General features: G+C 39.1%; 1 protein-coding gene across 1 annotated transcript in view; it reads left to right on the top strand.

Annotated features, from left to right (window-relative positions):
• The first annotated feature begins 10,490 nt into the window (after positions 1-10,490).
• tmem131 (transmembrane protein 131) overlaps positions 10,491-22,160 on the top strand; it is a 41,860-nt gene continuing 30,190 nt past the window's right edge. The window contains exons 1-5 of the mRNA XM_084920976.1: positions 10,491-10,791; positions 16,098-16,159; positions 16,297-16,337; positions 19,688-19,756; positions 21,644-21,764. Coding sequence (XP_084777102.1) covers positions 10,623-10,791; positions 16,098-16,159; positions 16,297-16,337; positions 19,688-19,756; positions 21,644-21,764 — 462 coding nt within the window. The 5' untranslated portion in view covers positions 10,491-10,622. The remainder of the gene's footprint in view (positions 10,792-16,097; positions 16,160-16,296; positions 16,338-19,687; positions 19,757-21,643; positions 21,765-22,160) is intronic.

Here is a 22,160-nt window from a genome sequence, read left to right as displayed (position 1 = left end):
TCAAATGTAAGAAACAACTGGGTGATCTTAGAGATGATTGAAAATTCTAATAAAATAATAACAAGATTCATCACAGATAAAGATGTTACTGGCATGGGCTTCATGTGATGACTCCATTGTGACATTATCACAGGGGAAGGCTGAGATGGAGGAAATTTAAAGTAATATTAGTGAAGCAATCGCTGAGGGGGGAGGTGCTACTGAAGGTTTAGCCAAATATTACAGCTGTGAATGCCTACAGAAAAACAGAAGTGGTCCAAGGTCAGAGCCTTGAGGTATCCCCAATGAGAGGAGCAGATATGACTTTCATATGTGAATAGAGAAATGAACAGGGAGTCTGTCACCTGGTGAACAATAATGTGGGTGATCAAAGAGAGAGGCATCATTATGCTCACTCTGCCACATAGCCCCGCCTCCACTCATACATCACCTGCACACATAAGGTTAAAAGAAAAATCCCTTGGCAATATACGGAGCTTCAGTTCTAATCCCAGATTAGACTTGAGCACCTATTTCAGCCAGCTAATGCTCCCTTGGGGCAGGGGAACATTTTATCTTCTATGGGAATAATTTAGAGATAAAAATGTAATATTACTTTTTTTTTTTAAAAACTGACAGATGTTTGTGTATTTTAACCAATACGTGACATATGCCGCGAAATTGTATGCCAGTATTTTATTTTTCTGTATTTCAGCTGAGAGAACTATCGGTGTATTGTGTGCTATTTGTGTCTCATCAAAAGCATTTGTGAACTGCCAACACATTTCAGCCTCTAAAATTATTATTTTTAAATTATAATTCATATTATTATAATTATTTTAAAGACTATTTTTAATCATCACATTTATCTTGATTGAATTTGAGATCTTTTAGATTTTAAAGCTGTTTTATTTTTAACTGTTAGTTAACTTAAATATAATTTAACTGTTAAATAATATTTTCATTTGGACAGTAGAGATGAAAAACCTGTGGATTTTGTCTGCCAGAAGAAACACAGGGATTTAGCTATATAATAGACTTTGGGATTGTCCTTAGAGTGGCTTTAGGGCAATCCAGATACACAGAAAAGGTGATTATGGTGTACAAAGAGGGGTTGGCCAGTGAGATCATTACTTTCACTAAGTCTCACAGATGACAGACCAAACATAAAGTTAGTTTTTTGTTCGATTCCAGTTCAGTGTTGTGGTGAGCCGGTCGAGCAGTGACTCTCTCGGTCCGCACGCCTCATTAGGTTTACTGTCCAGGTGCACCGGGATCTGTGAAAAGCGTCTTTAGTTCTCTGCCAGGAGGCACATGGTAATTACTGCATGCTAAACCCTGTCAGAGTGCAATTGTCTCTTGCATGTTGGCTTGACTGTGCATTTCCAAGTCAATCAGACAGGCATCAAATTCATTTACAGCCCTCAGCCAGTCATCGACGAGCTGAATATAAACTGAGGTGAACAGTCTCTAATCAGACCTGATTACCAGCTGGCAGCACACTCGCTCTGAGCTAAACAAGAAGAGGGGAACAGTCCCAAATAAAGAGGATCAGATGACCCGTGGAGAGTGGTGCAGCCAAACTGCTGGTATACAGCAGCTTTTGTTAGGCTGACCTAAAGCCTGACCAGGACCATCAGCTTCCATCAACATCTTCATGTCCCAGATTGGTTAATTTCACCTGATTTTAAGTGCTTCTCATTATAAAAACATGAAACTCAGCAAAGAAACTGGTCAGTCCTCTGACCATTTTCAATGGAATGTCTTTTATTTGCAAACTCATTTAAACAATGACCTAAGCAAACATGAAAAGGGACCAAACTCAAGGAATAAACAAATGTTGTTTTTACGCATAACATCTAATTTAGCAACGAACCCATTTTAAATGGTATCTTCTGGCACTTTGTTACTAGCAGCATGTCACAAAAACACAACACACATTTGTTTCCATTTCTTGTGGCTCGTTTTGTGTCCTTATCCATTTTAACCCACATGAAGCCATTTTTATGGCTTCCACTGCCATTAGTTATTTTACTATGTTTTGAATTATCGTCCCATTACTTTAGTTATTTTAACTAATACAGTTGCATACGCTCCAGGCCTGAGAGGGTGTGTGCAGCATCCTCAGGCTGTTACAGATGGGAGCTTCCTGCTTTTCTTTATGAAAAGATACAGTAAAGCCTGAGCCAATATCTAACTCCATATCAAGGTTCATTTGTTCTCCTGAAACAGCTCCATGGATGCATTTGTTTTTAATTCACATGTACCTTGTACTTGTTAAGTTACTCTCCATTCTTTCCATTTACCAGCTGCCATTCGGCAGCCCAGCACAGCACAGCCCAGACCTTTTTCTCAAGGTTTTCTTATCTGTTGTCCACATTAAATAGACTATGAATAAAGCTCAGCACATACTAATTGAAAATACGTGAGTTTAAATGTGACTGTTGATCTGCAGAACATGCCGAGCACCAGCAAAGCTGTGCACCAGGCACATGGCCAAAACATGCTCCTAATCAGAGAGCAGCTGAATAATACCAGGAGACAGTGGGAGAGAGTGAAAATGACCAAAGACCACTGCAGAATTAGCCTAGAAACCCTCTGAGTGGATTTTCATTTTGCTTGCTTCACTCATTATTCACTTGTTTGAATGAACAGTATCACTGAAAAATGAAGCTGAGGACCGTTAGCCAGAGCTCGGGGCCTGCAACAGGATAACAAGATTAAGCTAATATAAAGAAACCGAAGGACAGCAGCCCCCTGAGTCTATTCTTGAGCTAAATGGTGCTTTGAGTTCAAATTTTCATGTTAAACATGCTGATGTGTTTGGGTTTATTGCCATATAAAACCATCATATATACTGAGCAAATTACGATATAGCTGAAGATTACGAGAGTGTCTTTATCTATTTGGTTAAATGTTGAACAAATTTGACCAAAAGATGGCAGCAAGTTAAAAACTGTGGATCAGATTGATATTTTTGTCTTCAGTCTACGCCATAGATCCCCACACCAAAACCAGACATCCACCACTGCCACTGTATGGTTTGCTGAGTCCCACTGTTTCCACCAGTGCTTCTCCAGCTACTTCTAATTCCCCTGTTTGTTTGTTTTTAACCTACTGGAAGAGAATGGATGATTTGGTGTTTTGGTGGTAAAATGGTGCAGAGATGTCACCGCCAAAACAGCAGCACAAGTATAACTGCTAGCATCTGCAATGTCCACCTACTCGGGTGTTAAATTAAACACAAATGCACAAATTAAGACTCATAAAATAGAGAGAGAGAGTTTTTTGAACAAAAGTTGTTAACCATGATTACCATTTTAATTTAGCATATTATCAAGCTAGCATTTGCTAATTAAAAAAAGCACAGTTGCAGGAAATTAATGCTCTGCATGCACACATATATACAAATCTTATCAAACTACTGGGTATATTTTAAGCTTATTATGGCACAAGCATAAACTTCAGAAAGGAAAAAAAAGATAGAGAAACATTTTGTGGGATTACAAGGTTCTACTAAGATTTAGACGGAATGAAATCCGCCTTCCTTTGATTCGTCACCCATCTGCACACAATAAGCAGGGCCTCAGAAGTGTCATGGCAGCCGATATCAGCTCAAGTGTCCGTGGCGCTGCCGTGGGTCCTCCTGTTCTGATTAGCTGTAGCCTGTTCATCAGTTGCTGGAGATAAGTACTTTCACTCGTCTGTATTTCATACCAAACAGAGGAGATGATTTATCCTCCTCCAAGCACTTAGCCTACACAGAGTTTCTATGACAACCTGAAGGAAACTTGTGTGGGCCTTTAGGGCTGCATTAATAAGTACAGCTGCACATTGCTGTGGAAATGCAGATTAACAGAATTCAGAGGCAGCACAGAGACCTTCCTGACCCTCTGACCTTCTCTCAGGAGACTTTCAGTTGTAAATAGTAATTCTAAGAGGTAATACAAAAGAAAAATAGTATGGAGAGGGCATCATGCCTTTACATTTTCTAAAATGTGCTGATCCTCTTTGAAGCTCTCTGATCACCAAATCACACCAACAGTCAACTCAAGTGGCTTTATATTGTAAAGGAAAGACCCTCAGAGAAGCCCAGAAGAGAAACCACTTGGCGACAGTGGGAAGGAAAAACTCTTTTTTAACAGGAAGAAGCCTCCAGCAGAACCAGGCTCAAGGAGGTTAAAGATGCTGTTTTATAATCCACTCATAATCAGTTATTTTACCTGTGCCCTAATCAGCTGCTGTTTATTCAGTTTGCACTCACAATCAGTGGACCACACAAGTGTTTGTGTACGTGATTCACATCAAAATCACAAGAGAATTTCATTCATTGAGCTCCTTGACAACACTGATTTCACAAACAGAGAATGAAGACTTCGGTCTAAAAAAATCTAAAGAATGTTTTGCAATCATGTCAACATGAACTAGAATGTCACAGGAATGAATGCATCCTGAACAGGAAGACTGGAGGGTGTTTGAGGGAAAGGGAAGGCACTTCATGATGTGGCTTTTGCTGTAAGTGCATGAGTGTATGTGCTTTAATTGCAACAGTGTGCCATGTTCCGATGGCTGCTTCCAGCAAGATAACAGACCGTGTCACAAAACTCAAGTATTATAAAACTGATATCTTAAGCTAGTTTCTTGACAATAAGTTCACTGTGCTCAAATCTCCTCCACACACATCAGCACCTTACTCCTTACACCTTACCAACTAAGCACCTTACTCTGCTAAGCTAGGCTAGTAAGGTTTTAGAATGAAAACTTTATCTAGTGTTTGTAATTTTACACATAGTGCTTAGTTTATGTATGCAGTGGAAATACTGTGCAAAAAGCCACTAAACCTTAAAGAGGCTCAGAATGTCATTTGCCTTTAAAATGCAGTGCTAGTCTTTTTCACATCTTATTTTAATCAGATTTATGCAGATTTAGCCTAAAAGCTTTTACTCTTCCCTGCTCATCTTAAATTTTTATTTACAGTCTTTCTGTAGGGAAAATAAGGGTGATGACATGATTTCAGGACCCTGTTTACTCTCATAGTGTGAGCAGCTCATGGAGCTGTGGGTATTGCATGTCTGCCCTCTGTTGGAGGCTTGTGAGATTAAACACACTCATTTGATGATTACATTAGATTAGATTATATAAAACTTTATTAATCGGTCAGGTGGGTTCCAGGTGGGGAAATTCAGTTTCCAGTAGCACAACACCAATGGAAGTTGCATGTTACAGAGTTGGAATACCAAATAAAGGGGAATGAAAGAGTGCGAATATAAGCATAAATGTAGCATATATACATATTTTCAGGTAGGCGTGTCTCTCTCTTCCACATTAAGCTTGCCAGGTGTATTTATGGAAACGCCTGCAGTTACTGCACGTATGCAGTTCACATAATTTGGATAGTTTCCCTTCTCTGTTGCTTTCTAAAAATTCTAGTTGTGCACGTGAGGCACTGGGAGAGGATCTAAAAAATTAGCAGGTTTACTTAATGGTAACTGCACTAGTCATTTCCGGTCCAGCTGTATTTCACATAATGCCACGTAAACTTTGCATAAGAATGTTTTGATACATCAGAAATCTAACACTTGGACTGCAAATAGCCCAAAACATTAATACATGCATAAGTACATGCAGCCATGCACGCATGACTTACGCTGTGAGTTGTGAGGTATTGTTACAGTCAGAACAAAGCGAAGGAAATATGAGTTACTTGCCAATAAATCTTCCAAATATTTACAGTGTTGCTTCAGATTTTCCGATAGCAGGTCCTGCAGGTTTCTCTGAGCTAAAACATTCAAATCATCAAAATAGCACAGACCCAAACAAAGTCACACCATTTTTGTGTCACGCTAAATATCTAAGGCACTCCAACAAGGCAGATGTGACCAATCAGATCTAAAATGAACAGATTTTTCTTTAGGATATGCTTCACAGAAACCTGAAGGTACACATTCCTGCATATATGTAAAGGTGTTGCCTTATGAAACACAGCATTTCAATATTGGAGCTCTATAGAAGGAAGTTGTGACAGTGTTTTCCCCCATGTGTCAGCCCTGCTGCAAAGAATACCTCCAGAAGAGTTTCATCCGTCAAATCATGGCCACTAACAAGAACGTAACTGAATCAGCACAGCCAAAATTAATCCTCTAACTCTATGAAATTAAACCACCCAGAAGCTGATTAAATAATAAATTACCTAATAGTTCATACTTTTATGATAAATAATCCTCGAAAAATCACTAATACCAGCTTCTGTGCCTGAAAAAAAGGACGCTGAGCCACGATGTTTTGCATTTCCAAAAACTGGGCCTGTGTGTCTTGTATGTTTGTTGTAGTTTGTTGTTGTTGTTTTTTTTTGGTTTGTTTGGTTTTTTTTACTAAAAACAGATGGTTCTTTATGCCTGGAAAACAGTAACAAGATCATGATCACTATATTTGGCACTGACTTCCAAAGTGACAGTTGTTACTCCGCCAAAGGGGTTATGTTTTGGTAGCTTTTGCATGCATGCATGAATGTGTGTCCCCAGTCTGTCTTTAAACACGATAGCTCGAAACATTTTAAATGAATTCTGACTTTGTAGGAGTGCAGAGTAGGGTCATGTTAAAAATTCATTAACATTTGGCTTACATCCACCCAGGTCTTTAGGGTCTGACAAAAAGCCTTATAACTTTGATGATTCTTACTTGTGTGATGAATATTGTCAACATTTAGAGTATCATGTCACATTTGACCTCTGACCTGTCTTTTAAGGTCAGCAGACTGGTATTAAGGTCAAAGTGATATTTAAAGCTATATAGAACTACTTAAAACTGTTTCTTACTGCCATGTTTGTACTGACCACATTTAACAAGTTGATTCCGAAACATGTTAAACTTTTAAAGAAAGTATTGTGAAGAGAGAGCGAATGAGCTGCCTAGTTAGTTAGAAACATACTGTAGTATAACTTATATTATAAGCTCAAGCTTTTCATGTCTAGTTATCTATAAATCAGCACCTACTATCCATTACCTACTCCTACATAATGTTTGCATAGTCAAAGTTAATGTGAGTGTTGCTACCCTTATCTGACATTTACTGAACTACAAACTTGTGAAAGTATGTTTAAAAAGGCAGAAGAAAATGAAATTAATATACAAAATGCAATACAGTTACCTTACAAGTAAATATTGCCCAGGGGCTGAGCTGCCTGGGACAGACGTTCATGCTTTAAACAGGATGATGTATCTAAAACCTGGGTGATTCCATGACTCCATACAATTTTACCTCTGGATGTGCTAAAGACATGACATGGGCAAAGTTGCTTTAAAGCCCCTGAAGATCAAGGATAACAGTTTGAAACATCATGCACTCATAAAAAAATATTTATATATATTGTAAATGTGGCAGACTGTTGCATCATTCACTGGTTGGAGGTCTGCTTTTGTTTTGTTTTTTAACTCGGTTGATGTTTTTGTTGCGATTTCATTATCTTTCCTGTAATGCTGACCTTCAGTTTTTGGTTTTTCATTTGTGTTATCTCTCTCAGGGTGATATTTCTCTGTCCTCTCTCTATCTACACTGTATGAAAGCTGGAATATACAAGCCAAGGCAGAAGGAGGACTCAACTAAGCAGCAGTCTTTTGTTATTCAAATATTGTTTCAGTTCTGTAAGATGAACCAACTTTCTGCGCTTCTCTGTTTCAGTGTGATTAAAATAGGTGACATATTGTCACATTGCACTCTGCTGTGAATTTAATTCAAAGTGACCCTAAATAGAAAAAATGTCATCAGCACTGTTAGATCTGAAATCAGAGATCACAGTTAAGCCATTAAAAATATTTTGTATTACAAATGTGCCAAATGACTCTTTACTGACATCACATTAAAGGATTGCGGTGTAGGGATAAAAGGAATTTCCTGCAGAATCCTAAATCAAGCTTAAGATGAGTTGGCAAGAAGTCCACGGTGTGCAATCTAGGAAATGAGAGAGGAGGTATCTGCTAGTGTTGCTCTCTATCCTTTGGTTGTTTTACTTTGAAGGTCAGACTTCTGTTGTGTCCTTTTTTAGTTTTACTTTTTTCCTCTCTTGAGTAATCAGTCCACTGTGTATATATAGTCCCGTGTTCCACTTTGGAATTTTTATTTTTTTATTTTTTTGTGGCTTCTTATTGTTTTGGATTGTGTTTTATCTCTTGGAATTTGCTGTTTTTGGATTTGATTATCAGATACTAAATTGCATCGTTCCTAGGAATATTCTGTTTCGGGCATCTGACATTTGGATCGGCACACATCACATGGTGACACATGTAGATGGTTATTTGTCAGTGACACAGCACTATTACCTCAATACAGATGTCAGCTGCTCTGTTTCACTAACAATGGAACTGATCTCATTTAGTGACTTGTAGTTCTAGTTCAGATATTACAGAAATGCCTGGAAAACATGGAGAAGTTCCTCTTTTATGTTTCACAAGCAAGTAAAACATCTAATTGCATCATAACTTCTTTATTCATCATTGAGACATGCTTCTAGAACCTCACATTTATATTAAAAAATTAACAAATTGATGCTACATATAGTGTAAATGAGTAATACAGTTTATCCCCTGGGTAAAATTACTGACGATAACAAGAAGCTTTGCAGCCAGAAGTAAATCACCAACCTTTGTCCTCGTTATGAAACAAGTCCAATCTTTGTGTTATCTTACTATAAGTTTTGCAGATAGTCACTGTCCTGTAAAAGCTCTAGCTCTGCTTTTTTCAGTACAAGAGACTCTCTTATGTATCGTTAGAACGACATCAATGATGAAAGTCACACTTTACAGTTCAAGGAAACATTTGTTTAAACCCATAGACAAGGCACGAAGTGAAAGTAAACACTGATCCACAGACATCAGAGGGTTAAAGAGCACCAAGCAGAGCAGGTTGTGTCAGCAGCAGCAGTCTTCAGGCTCCACGACCTTGTGTTATCTCCATTTTTACCTCTAAAAGATTCACTGAGCACCTGTCAGCACTCGTCTGGATTTATCTCTGTCAATCAGTAACCTCTGTACTCCATAGTTACATTTATCTGTAGGCAATGTTTTTTCTATATAAGTAAATTCGGTGGAGCCAGTATTTGGAGGGTGTTCACTGCTGCTTTTCTGCTTTAGTGAAAATGTTTGGACCAAAGGAAGATCACAGCACATGTACGAGCATAGTTCAGTGTGTACACACTGGCGTTGTTTGTCACATCGGTTGTGGTGTTTCGCTTTAAGCAAAAAATAGTAAAGCTCAGGAATTACTTGCCTTAGAAATAATTCCTTGATGTAAATGGCAAAGAATTAGGGGAGATGTCATTTGTCTAAAACACTTGTCTGACACAAGTGACTTTGGTCTTTTGTAGCACTGAAATAATAATAATTCTGTAATGAAAACATTACAGCTTAGGAACACATTTTATTACTGCACCCAAATCATAGATGCAAACTGGAACCATTTAATAGAGAAACCCCAGAAGCCAGAGTAACTAAGGTATTATTTTCACCTTTATACATCACATTATATTCTTGTTCCTCTTGCAGAGAGATTGTATGCTGTGCATGTTGAAGGACTCCTGCTAAGGACAATCTGTGTCCACAGTCCATGTCTACAAGCAAGAGCTGAAAAACTTCAGCACCCAGTTTTTCTTTTTATAATTTAAATGATTACAGCACATAAACGGCAATTAAAAGTCTCTTTTTTTCCAATAAACTTTATTTCAAGTGGTTAAGAAAGATCAAAGGAAAACCTCAGACAAAAATGCAGGAGAATGACAGAAAGTCGACTTAAACACACACAGGACTGACAGCGTTTACTATTATTACTATTTTCATTTCCTTTGTAAACACAAGAATAATTGGATTTTTATTTACATTTACAAAAAAAGTTGAAGGACTATATGCAGCAATCTCATTTTCAACTATAGTCCATCCATCCTTTTCCACTTATCTGGGTCTGGGTCTAAGCGGACACTGAGGGATTCTCAAGCAGCTGACAGCATGTTCTGGAGGAGCATTGTCTTTGCTTTGAGCACTTCTGTCCCACCCTATATATAAAGACCAAAATTCAAGACAGTTTTATATTAGAAATATATATTCTGCACAAACAAGATGTAAAATATGACCAAAGTGAGAAGAATGAGAGCTGTGGTGGTGCCCAGGTCAGCATTGGTCCTTTCTTTGTGGAGTTTGCAGTTTGCATGTTATGTTCTCATTGAGGCAGTTAAAGTGACTAACCTGTCTAGTATGACTGAATGAATGAATGAATGAATGAATGAATTAATGAATGAATGAATGAATGAATAAAGCTTTAAAGTATATACTCCAAAAATGACAGATTCTGTTACCAAATATTCCTCGTTTTTCAATTTAAGTGTAGTTAGTTTTGTAAGTTTACGGTGTCATTCTGTTCTAGCGTTTAATTTGTGTTGTCTGAAGGGTCTCCGCTGGGCTTTGATCCCGGTGATAAGGTTGTTTAATGACCGCTTGCTGTCCGTGGCAGCCGGTGACGCGTCACATGGAGCGGAAGAGGAAGCGGGAGCAGAGAGAGGCCGACGTCCTGTTGGTAGTTAGCCGCCGCCGCTGCTCTCGGGAGTTTTTTTTTTTCTTCACGGCTATGATTGACAGAGGCAGCAGAGGTTTACACAGGCATGTCCGCACACTTGCTCGTTTGTTATCGTAACAGAAAGACGTGCAGCATGGCGACTGAAGCCGGAGCCCAGAGCTGTCGCCAGAGGAGGAGACGGAGAGCTGCCTGCGTGGGGCTCCTGAGGATCTTATTTATTGCTTTTATTCACACGACGCGGGCGAATAAACAAGGTTTGGAACTTAGCTTTAGCAGGAGCTAACTTCCGCAGACATATCACCAAGTGTGTGCTGTGGTTAGCGCTACCTTTGCGGGCCAACTTTACACCAGCTCGGTGCTAACAGCGACCCAGCAGTGCTGAATTATTATTAAACGCTAACAGGGAGCAGGCTGTGTTTAAACTGACAAAGAACTGCCGTTAGTTAGCGAAATGTATTTGGCCTTACTCTGGACGTTAGCTTCGTCTGTAGCATGTTGTCATGTTGTCATTCTTTCCTTATATGGCTTAGTTGGGCTAATAATTTACCTGTGAGATATGACAGGGTTTACAGCCTCGGCTAGCCCTAGAACTGGCTCAGAGGATCCTCTGGGTGAGCTTGAAGCACAGACAGAGGGGAGTTGTAGGGGACAAGCTGCCCAGCAGTACTTCCTCATACCGGGCTCAGTGAGGAAAAGCCTCGACTGTTTGTTTGATTGAGCTCCAGCCGCTTGTTATCGATCTTCTGATCGTGTCAGGTCACTGTGACTAGCACACAGCTGTCATCCAGGGCCAAGGTGGTCCGAGCCAGCCCCGAAACGTGCCTGTGAATTAGTCCACATGAACCTGGACCTCACAAGAAGTGCACTCAGGTGATTGCGTTACTTGTTGAGAAACTCTCAGAGCAGAGGTGTCAGACTCACAGTGGTTCATGGACCAAGCAAGAAAAAACATTGCGTAATGTTAACATTCAGGCTTTATGAAAAACAGCCCAAACGAAAGACACCACTTATTTTAAAAACTGGCAGATACTTGTTATATTATTATTTTTGTAGTTCATGGATGATGTATTGAGAAAACTGATGTAAAAGGCACACAGGGACAGTTTGAGCTTTGTATCTCTGTCCAAATCCACGAGTCATCCTCTGTATATTACAGTATATTACACTCTTTATAAATAAATAATACAAGTACTTAACGTCTTTGTAATTCAATCAGCTCGTCTAGGTCGAGAAATCTAGAAATACTAAAAGTTTTCCCGTGTGAAACATTTACAGATAATTTGTGTTGCTGTTTTGCTTATTCAATGACTTCACTGCAGTTTTCACACTCGGCACTGGATTTAGGCTCGCCCTTTAACAACATTATTTTGGTTAAAATGATTCAGAATCACAGTTACAATCACATTAACAAATATAATCCACCATTTTTTTAGTTGATATTGTGATTTTGATTTGTGACAACAGACTCTGGGGAATAATGGATTTGTTCACCAACAAGTTGTAGTTCAACTAAAATGAATTTCTAACTAACATTTAATTATTTTTTGCTGCCTGAAATGTTCCTATAGATCTGTGATAATGCCTCACACTCCAGTAATGCACTTGAATGAATTCACGAGTTATTTAGCAACTCTTAGAGTCTGACTTCATCTTGTCATGCTTTTTACCAACAGTGCAAACTGAGTCAGCTGATTAAATTTAGGCTGTTCGCATATCAGAGATTCACTACAACATTATTGTGGTCAAACTGACTCACAATCACATTTTTTAAATTGGAGTAAGCCTGCTCGATCGTGACAATATTATAATCTCAATTTCGGTAGATATTGTAATCGAATTTTTTTTCATTATGATTATTCATTAACTTGATAAGCATCATGCAAGTTTTTTCCGAATATTTCCTCAAACTTTAAACATAATTCAACAGAAGAAGAAGAAGAGAAAAAACGGAGGGTGGCGATGGGCTCAGGGTCGTCCAGCTGGGAGTTAGATCCTGTATGGGATTTGAAGACTACGAGTGATCCAGAGACAAAGGCGACCATTTCATTAATCCTCACAGAGGAAATGTTGAGTTTTACTTCCTCTGCATCGACCTTGTTGACTGAACGCTCTTTTATTCAGCTAAACTCAACAGTGAGTTTGCATTTTTAGGGAGGGGAAAAAGGGTGTGATTTGATTTTTAACAGGAGCAAAAGTGAGAGCGTTGCATCAAAAACAAACTTCACGATGTAATAATTTTACCCTTTGTTTAGTATTCATGATTATTTGGCATCATCTTTTAGACGGTTAAGCTCTGGATAGGTTTAAATGGTCCTTCCCCAGGGTCATCTACAGAAACCTTTGAGTTTTACTACCTTTAGATCATTTTTGTTTGTTCCACAGACAAAGTGGCAGTGAAATTTTACCTTTCTGATTCAAACACCCGGTGTAGATCTAGGAATTATGATTTTTAAGGATAATGTTTTGCATGACAGATCAGTAGAGACAGGAAAGCAGGGTGAGTAGTGGGTAATGCCATGCAGGGACTTGAACTCTGGGGTAAACTTGAACCCCAGCCCTTGCAATAGCTTCTGGAAAATGAGTCACCTGCTCAATCAGGTGAGCTACAATATGACCTTGAGGAATGATTTTCTTTCCTCTGGAATAATGCTGGCATCTCCAAACCAAAGATAGAAATGCATTTTGTTGAAAAGTTTGAGTAACTGCTGTCTTTACTGCAGTTTTTTTTTTCCATACTTTGTACACCATCCACGAGGCTGAATAGGCTGTTTTGGTGTGGATGGATCTAATCCTGACCCTTTGTTCACCTTAGCTGGAGCTGAACTAAACAGCGGCGAGTTTGAGCTCCTAGGGCGAGAGAAACGGACACGATTGAATAACAACACAAGAAAAACAACGAGAGCTTTGTAGCTAAAGTTAAACGCTAAGAAGTTATCTTTCTATCGTGACTGTTTTAGGTAAGAAAGTTGAGAGAGGAAAAAAAAATACTCGACAGCTGCTCGCTTTCATGTTCTCTTATCATACTGATCTACTCGATTCAGACATTGATCTGTCTGTAATCTGGAGGTGGTGAGGCAGTGGCTATGACAGGCACGTCAATGTCACTGTGCAGCAAATAAGACTTACATAAGATTTACATAAATGGCTTAGAAGTGTTGTAGTTTTTATTTTATTTTTAAAGACTGGCGTCCTCTACGTGGAAACATTATCAGCATGTCTGCCTGCAAAGTACTTTTCACTCTCGTACCAGTTTCACTGCTTGTTTCTCCGGGTGTCCATTCTGAGACGATTTCAAGAGCTCCTGACAAACTCGTAAGCCTAGGACGCCGAGAACTAAAGCGGTGGAGTTTCATGTAAAAATCTGATGCCATGGAGTCTTGCATCTCTACCAATGCCACATCATCCTTGTGGACCACAGACTGGTGACACTGTATAATGAAACACCCACAGAGGTGTTGCCGGTGCTATTCCTGCCAGTCAAATGGCGACATCCACCCCTTTTTCAAGCCACTGTAAAGACATATAATTTTAACAGACAGTGAGCACGGCATACTGAGCTGAGGTTGGTTTTACTCTGCTGTAGAGATGGGATTGAGCTTAACATTTTTCATTTAGGACTTAAAGGATGCAGGACATCTGAGTGATTCGGTTTAATTTTGTGCAGACGTGTATTCAGAGCTTGAGACTTTCATTATTTGTTAGCTTTTTTTCGTGATGTACAGCAGGAAGTGTAGCTTTTTCACACCTGCTCAGCCTGATGTTGGCTCTGTCTCATCAGCTCAATGAAGTTGTGAAATGTTTCTTAACTCTTAGATCCCCTGATTCTGCTCAGATATTCGAATTTAAAACCTACATTGTAGCTTGCAGGGTGTTATTAAACGTAGCAGTTAGTTTAACGTAACAATTACGCTTGCCGACAGTGAGCTGTGAACACAGAAAAAGGTCGATCTTGTAGCACAACTTGTGAGATCTGTTAAGTTTAAGGCAAATTTTAAAGCTCTGCAGATGATGGAAGGGACATCCGGCCTTTTAAAATCATGTCGATAATGGTGGTTGCTGAGGATTCACTTCACTTAACCCCACCCTGGCATTTATATAACACCCTGAAACAAACATGCAGAGTTGCTCTGTGTTCACAGCAGTGATTGAGACCTGGGTTATGCTCAGGTTTTGCTCCCGCAGTTGTGTCTGTTTGCGTATGTATTTTTTTTAATGCTTTACAGAGAGCCTTTGGAGAAAAATGCTCTGGTGTAGTCCTCCAAAATCCCAACTACATATCGCTCAATGTGTGTGGCGCTGCGCATCGTTCATATGCTGATTGGTTGATGAATGTGCCAGAACAGAGACGAGACTAACAGTGAAGTTCACCAGAGTGGGAGAAGCACAAAAAAAACCGTTAAAGAAAACAAAAACAAAACTGGTGGCTGCAGTGGACATGGCATTATTTTTAACGCTCAGCTCTTTAGCTCTTTGAATGTTAGAACTTCGCTCTCTCTGTGGCTGGCTAACACAACTGGAACACATTGGTTGTACCACATACTTTGGCACTGCCCCCCGGTACACCACACTTCCCGAGACGGTTGGTGGCAAAACCTGTACACCTAACTCAAACTAAACTTAAACACAAAAAAAGTGTGAAAGAATGTTTTAGTTTAATGAAATCTGAATGAAAATTGGAGTTGAGAATCAAACTAAGGAAGTATATTAAGATAGCTGGGTTTATTGGGTTGGTTAGTTAAATGCAGTATTGAAGCACATTTTAGCTGGAGACTGGGGTGAGGCTGTTCCCTCTCTACACTCTTAATTCAGATGTTTTGTATTTTTTGATTTGTTTTGTTTCCTTTTTCTACATTTTTTTTTATATACTTAATGAAGGTTTTCAAATTTCAGAGCTGAAAAACACATTTAAAATCAGTTAAAAACTGCAACCAGATCACTTTCACACCCACTCAAAAATCCGGTTTTGATCTGATCTCTTAGCTAATGAATGAGCTGCTTTTCTACTACGGTATATTTGAGATCAGGCTCATCACCTAGCCGGGATTCCTTCTGGTGAAAGTAGCTTTGGATTAGATCCTTCTTTCACCGCACGTGGAGCAGAAAAGGAGCACAGATCTGAAGGCTGAACTTTCTCTTGTCTCTAGTTCAGTACACAAGATTGAAGTTCATACAGGAAGTTTATCTTATTATCTAGTGGTAATATTATCTACAGCAGGGAAGGACTGACTGACTTGTTTATGGGGAGCCACTATCAGAAAGGTTTATTTAATGATATTGTGAACTTGGTTTTTATTTTGTTAAATTCGACAGCAATCAGCAGCTGCTGCCATCTCCAGTCCATAAATCAGTCTGTACCTTTTCAGGGATTTCAAAAAGGTGCTTTGCCATGCAAATGAAGCGTTAGTTGGTTTTGGTAACCCAATCAGCAGCTCACACACATCAGTATGCTATGATTTTATTTATATTTATTTATATTTATTGAACATTTACCCCTTTTAGCTTTCTTTTATGTAGTGTAAAAATGTGTTTCTCTCTGATCTTCCTATTTTTCTCTTTGCAGCATTCATTCAGTCAGACACAATACTAGAAGTTCTACATTTTGGCGAGGGCAGCCTTTTACAGGTAAGGCCATTAAAATGGTATTGTAACGGACCTTCACAGAGCAAGAAGAGGCTAAAGCCCTGCTCAACTACCAAATTAATCCCCTGGTTTTTGATATTGTGATTAATTCTTACTGTATGTTTGTGTTGTGCTTGCAGGGAGAGTCTGACATCGATTTTAGTTTATATCATCAACAAAGGTATGAGAAATCCTCCCTTTTTTTATACTAGCATGAATTCAATAAAATGTTGTATTTGTATATTTAAACCGTGTTCTTCTACATTAACTTGCCTGGACAACAAGCAACCGCAAAGTGTATTGTGTTAAAGCAAAACAAGTTTTACTGCTTCAATGTGGCTGCTGTGACAGCATGTTAAGATCATTTTGGGGGTAAAATTATACAAAAAAAATGAGATTGTGGGGAAAAAGGGCAAATTTATTTTTTTTAAGAAGTTATTTTCCTGCTTGAAAGCATTTCTGTCTTATAAATTTGCCATTTTTTTTGTCTTCTTTCTTAGATTAAAGTCATATATTTACTCTAAATAAACTAGGAAAATGTTCTGTTATTTCTATTTCCTTCTTTTTTTGAGAGAATTTTCATGCATTCCTTCAGTGGCTCTATTGTGTCATGTAGTAAAGTCATTTACCAACCAGAGATGAAGTGTAAGCATCATCACAAGCTGATGGAGTTGACCACACCTTGAAGTGATGCAGATAATGTTTTTTTTTTTTTTTTTTTTTTTTTACGTGTGATGATCCACAAATATCTGTGCCATTGATCATCAAAGAAACCTGCTCTGTCTGTGTCACCCTGAGCGCTTTTCTGGCCACATGTTCTAGGATGAGTTGAGTCTAGCAGAGCAAACCACAGTGGCATTGGTTTTCTAGCCTGCAGCAGCTGTTAGAAGCAGGCAGGATTCTTTCATGCAGTCGAATGTGACTGAAGTGTTTTTTGTTTTTTTTGAGGAAGTTATTATTTGCTTCAGGCTCTTTTTATCCCAGCTTTGGCACAACAACAGGCAGAAGTGCTCAAACAAGTAAGGACTATTTTCATTACAGGAAGTGTGTAAAAAGTCAGTTGGTTGCATCATGTTCCTGTATAGCGGTCCTGAAGCGTCACAGAGGGCTCGCATACCTTTCAGATGGATGTTTTATCAGGGTCCAGCATACAGCTCAGACAGCGTGTAAACCATAAAAAGGTTATCTTTAGGGGCATGGCGTGACCACTCCCTAGACAGTTATGTTTGAGGTCAGTGTGTGTGTTCCAGTCCTTTTTAGATGTTAAACTTCCCCTTTTTTTCTCATTTTATGTGTATGTGTGTGTGTGTGTGGTGTTTCAAACCGGTCTGTCTGCGATATGAATTTGTCAGATAACCTCTGTACTGGTGAACAAACAGCTACAGTGGTGTTGTATATTTGGTGTGGCAATGCAGAGGCAGGCAGGTAAGAAACAAAAGGAGTCTTTATTCAGTGAAGGCAAAAAAACTGACTTAGTCTGAAAAAAAAAATAATAATAAAAAAAGGGGAAACCCAGCAATAGAACACAAGGAAACATAAGGGAGGGAATCCAGCAAAAAAAAAAAAAAAAGGAAGTAAAACGGGAATGAGACACCGGTGAGACTGAGCTTACAAAGTAAAACAGGAAGTAACCAAAAGATAAACAACTAATACTAAAACACCAACTAACAGTAACCAGGGAGCACAGAAGTCACAGGAAATGAAACACAAACTGAAAACAGAAAGTGGTACAACAGAACTACAGAACGCCAGAGGTCTGGTGTAGTAAGCAGGATAAGATAAGATAAGATAACCTTTATTAGTCCCACACGTGGGAAATTTGTTTTGTCACAGCAGGAAGTGGACAGTGCAAAAGTTATGAGGCAAAAATTAGGATACAATAAGAATAAATACAGTACACAACTGTACAGAATAAAATAAAATACTATATACAGTAGAATAAAATAAAATAAATATACAATAAGATAAAAATAGAATACAAATGCTATATACAACTGAGTAAAAATACAACGATGACAGAAAAGATTATTGCACTTAGTGTTATAAGTAGTTGCTTTCACTAGGTGCTTTTGGAGTAGGTGCTTTCACTGTTGTGAATGTGGTTCACTTCTTACTGGTGTAAATAACCACTGTAACTTGTGCTGGACCCCTGTTCTGCTCTGGAGCAGCTTGTGTTTGAGAGAAGAGATCAACAGGTACCTACTGATCAGTCAGAACACCACGTCTTTCATGCGAACGTGCTTATCACCACATTAGGAAACCCGGTGTCGACTTATGCAGTTGATAACCACCTTTGTGACCACTTAGCGAGATTAAGATTAGCCACTGTTAGAGTAAGCGAAGCCTGGTGACGGAAAGATGATGGATTTCTTGATCACAGCCAAGCCCCTGGCAGCTTCTTAAGGTCTGTATGTAAGAGCCAGAGAGGATAATATTTAGTATTTTAGTTGTGTTTAGTTTGTTTTATTATGATGACCTTACTTTAAAAAAAAAAAAAAAAAACACGCTCTCCTGACAGAAAAACACCCACAAATGCACAAATGATTTTAATGATAATGTGATGTACCATGAAACCAACAGAATCTTTAAAAAACTGGCGGTGACGTCTTTGGCCATGCTGATGTTAACTTGTCACTGCACATATGGAGATCTGTGTCCAGCAGGCCCAGTCCTAACTGAACTCCTCAGGCTGCTCCAGTTACATGCTGGCATTCAGCACATTAGCTCTGAGCCCAGTGACAGGATTCACAGCCAGGACCCATTTGACTCCTTAATGTCACGGAATTTGTCAGTAGTTGTTTCATCGATGGCAGAAGCGATGGCAGGGCCGCCACATTGCTGTGTGCTGCGGGAAGCTCATCGTGTCTCCTCACTGCTGATTCCTTTGTCTGGGTAGTAAAAAGGTGAAACTGATCTCCTGTAAGTTGCCAGGTAGTGTTAGAGCAGTTGCCTGTGAGAGATTCTTGAAAAATAACAATGAAACATTTTCACTTGTATGTTGTGGTGTTTGTAAAGGCGGTGACATTGCAGATTTTACCCGAGGCTCCGCTGAGTGCCACGTCTGCATTGCTGATGAATTTTTCTTTTCATGCGATTTGCATAAAGGCCAAAAAGACGAGTTGCCTGTATTTAGGGGCGGCCCTCTCTCTTGTTAAGATACACCTGCTGTCAAACAGGTTTGGCGAGCTGCGCGACGGGGCCAGTTTTACCCAATTCTCAAAACTAGTTGTTATTGTAAGGGGAGTGATACACACCAAGGGTGACACAAAGAGGGAGGTGGTTTTTTTGTTGTTTTTTTTTTTTGCCTTTCCTGTCAATCTTTAGATTTTCATGGAGACTTTACATATGGAAATCATGCTCTGCCAATGGGAGTGGTCACACTGCTGGTTAACGCACTCACAAAAAGAGTCTGAAGACTGACCGTGCACTCATGTTTTTGACCTCTCAGTTGTTTGAAATGCACACCAACATGGAGGCTGTTTTTCCTATTTTGATTTTTCTGCTGCTGTCACACCTTCCTGTCTCTCGCAGCACGTCCACACACCGTGGGAACTGTCGACCTATACGATTTGAACCTCCAATGTTGGATTTTCACGAACAGTGAGTCTCTCTTTCTCTTTGGAGTGGTGTGATTTACGCTTTGATTCTCACATTGTTTGTTTGGTCCTGTTTGAACTTGCACTTGGGTGAATATTGGATCAGACTTCAATTTGCCTTACGGCAATTTTTAAAAGATAAAACCAGTATCGTGCCAAAGTCTTTTTTGCTTTTTACCACATCCTTCACTAAAACGTTAGTCCCCACCAGGCTGTGGAAGTTTTGATTAACGCCACGTTTACATATTTACGGAGTTGAAATATGATCATAGTTCAAGGAAATTCACTTAATTCTCGCTCAGGTAACCAAACTATTTCATCGCTCAGTCATATTTTATACAGAAACTTACTTTTTCAACTCCTGAAATCAAGACATCTGCCACAGGAAATGTCACGATTCACTGCAAAACATTCCAGTGTAGTCTATAGAGAAACATACAATCAAAAAAGCTCAAGTATAATTAAACATACATATCAAAGGTTGTACGAGAAGTTGACAAATTCATGGTAAACAAAACCCCCCCAAAAAACTATAACCGTACATGGAAATATAGAGCTGACCCCATTCAATCGTTCGAAAGATAAAAAGACCGGTTTCTTCTTCTCCTCTTTTTTAAAAAGTTTAATAAATTTACTGTTTGTTTCTGTGGGTCAGAGAGTAAACATGTTAAATAACTGATCATAATATTAACCAGTATTAGCTGTACTCATACAGCTCTTAGGTATTAGTCGTTCTGCAGTGCACCTCCACTCAGAGTGCACCTGCATGTCTACAATAAATCCTAAGTAAATATTTGAGCAATCTGTGGAATTCATTTTACAAACCACATATGCTTTAGCTCTTACAGACCCACGCTTCACCTACGCAGGACTTAATATGTCACATTCCAGTCAGGCACACCCACCCAGCGTGGCTAAGTTTTACATGACCAGGGTGCAGGTTCAGGAGCGCTCGGGGGAGCGGGGGTCACTCGCACTCAGACACCCGGCTGTCGCGGCCCATGTTCGCCTGTCCTACTTTCTTAGTAAACAATTCGCTTATCAGCTGTGATTGTTTTAAGGGCATAAAAATTGTGTCACCGTGCTTATGATGATGGTGGCTCGACTTTAGAATGATGACTTTTTTAAATGTATTTAATACATTTTTTGTGTCAAAGAGCATTCAGGGGATTATTTCAGATTTAACCAGCAGACAAAATATTTTTAGCAGAATTTGAAAACTAACTTCCCTCAATTTTATTTCACTCAGTAACGAGAATCATAAACACGCCGAGTTCCAAGTATCTGCGAGCTGATTTTCATAGCATACTGATATAACAGAAACCACAGGTTCACTCTGAGGCAGGGAATCAAAGAGTTTATGATGAGCTTGGGGTGTTGGGTTAACAATGCAGAGATAGTCACTCTTTTGAATGTCAAATCCTGTCCCCACAGGAAAGTTACACCTGTAGGTTAATGTACAAAAATCTCTGAAGTATCTGTTAACGTAAGACAGTCTAAACCGGTCGGTTCCCCAAGCTCATAAACCTTTAATTTTCATGGCATGTTTATAGGTGCTGCTCGGTTTCTTCTTTGAATGCGTCATGGTGGATGCTCATATTAAACATGGCCAGGGTTGCAAACATTGGGGTCAGCATATGTAGTCCAAATTTTCCTGTCTTGGATCTCTTTGATCTGTATTATCTCAGTGAGAGGGGATATCCCTAATATGTTTACACAGAGGCACGAAGCCCAGGATAATGCAAAAACTATTAATTTGAGCTGTGAATCATGCAAAGCTATTGTAATACAGTCCAAGAATATAAAAATGGAAAGCTGGAGATGTGAGTTATGGCTCCACTTTACATATATTGTTATATACTCTAACCAAGCCTTCTCTTCTTCCTTCCAGGCCCGTTGGAATGCCAAAAATGGAAAAAGTTTATTTACATAACCCTAGCTCTGAAGAAATTAGTTTGATATCAATATCAGCAACAACAGCACATTTTCACGCATCCTTTTTCCAGAATAGGGTAAGTAGCTGTCACTTTAAAACCTTTGAAACCACATTTATTTTGTGCGTTTGTGTGTGTGTGTGTGTTATTGCTGTGTGTAAGCAAGTTGATCGCTTTTAATCTTGAAAATGAATTCAGTGGACTGACTTTGTGTTTATCAGTATTATCATTTTGTGTGTCTTCATACACACGAGTCAGACTGTGCATGGATGAATGGTAGTGCACAGTAAACACACAGGAGAGAGGATAGACCTGTGACTCTCATGAAGTGTCTTTACTAATTGGTTGTCACTGGTAATGTGATGCTCTGCAACATACGGAAGCAGTGAGGAGTTTTTAATGTGTTTATTTTTGTCTCTTTTTTTTTAAAATTGTAGAATCAAAATTAAAGCCATCAAACTTATTTATTGACAC

Source organism: Perissodus microlepis, chromosome 23 (genome assembly GCF_051167445.1).
Source record: "Perissodus microlepis isolate ML-2025 ecotype Zambia chromosome 23, ASM5116744v1, whole genome shotgun sequence".
Classification (NCBI taxonomy): domain Eukaryota; kingdom Metazoa; phylum Chordata; class Actinopteri; order Cichliformes; family Cichlidae; genus Perissodus; species Perissodus microlepis.
Note: the sequence above shows the minus strand (reverse complement) of the source record. Positions and strands in the feature narration are given on the sequence as shown.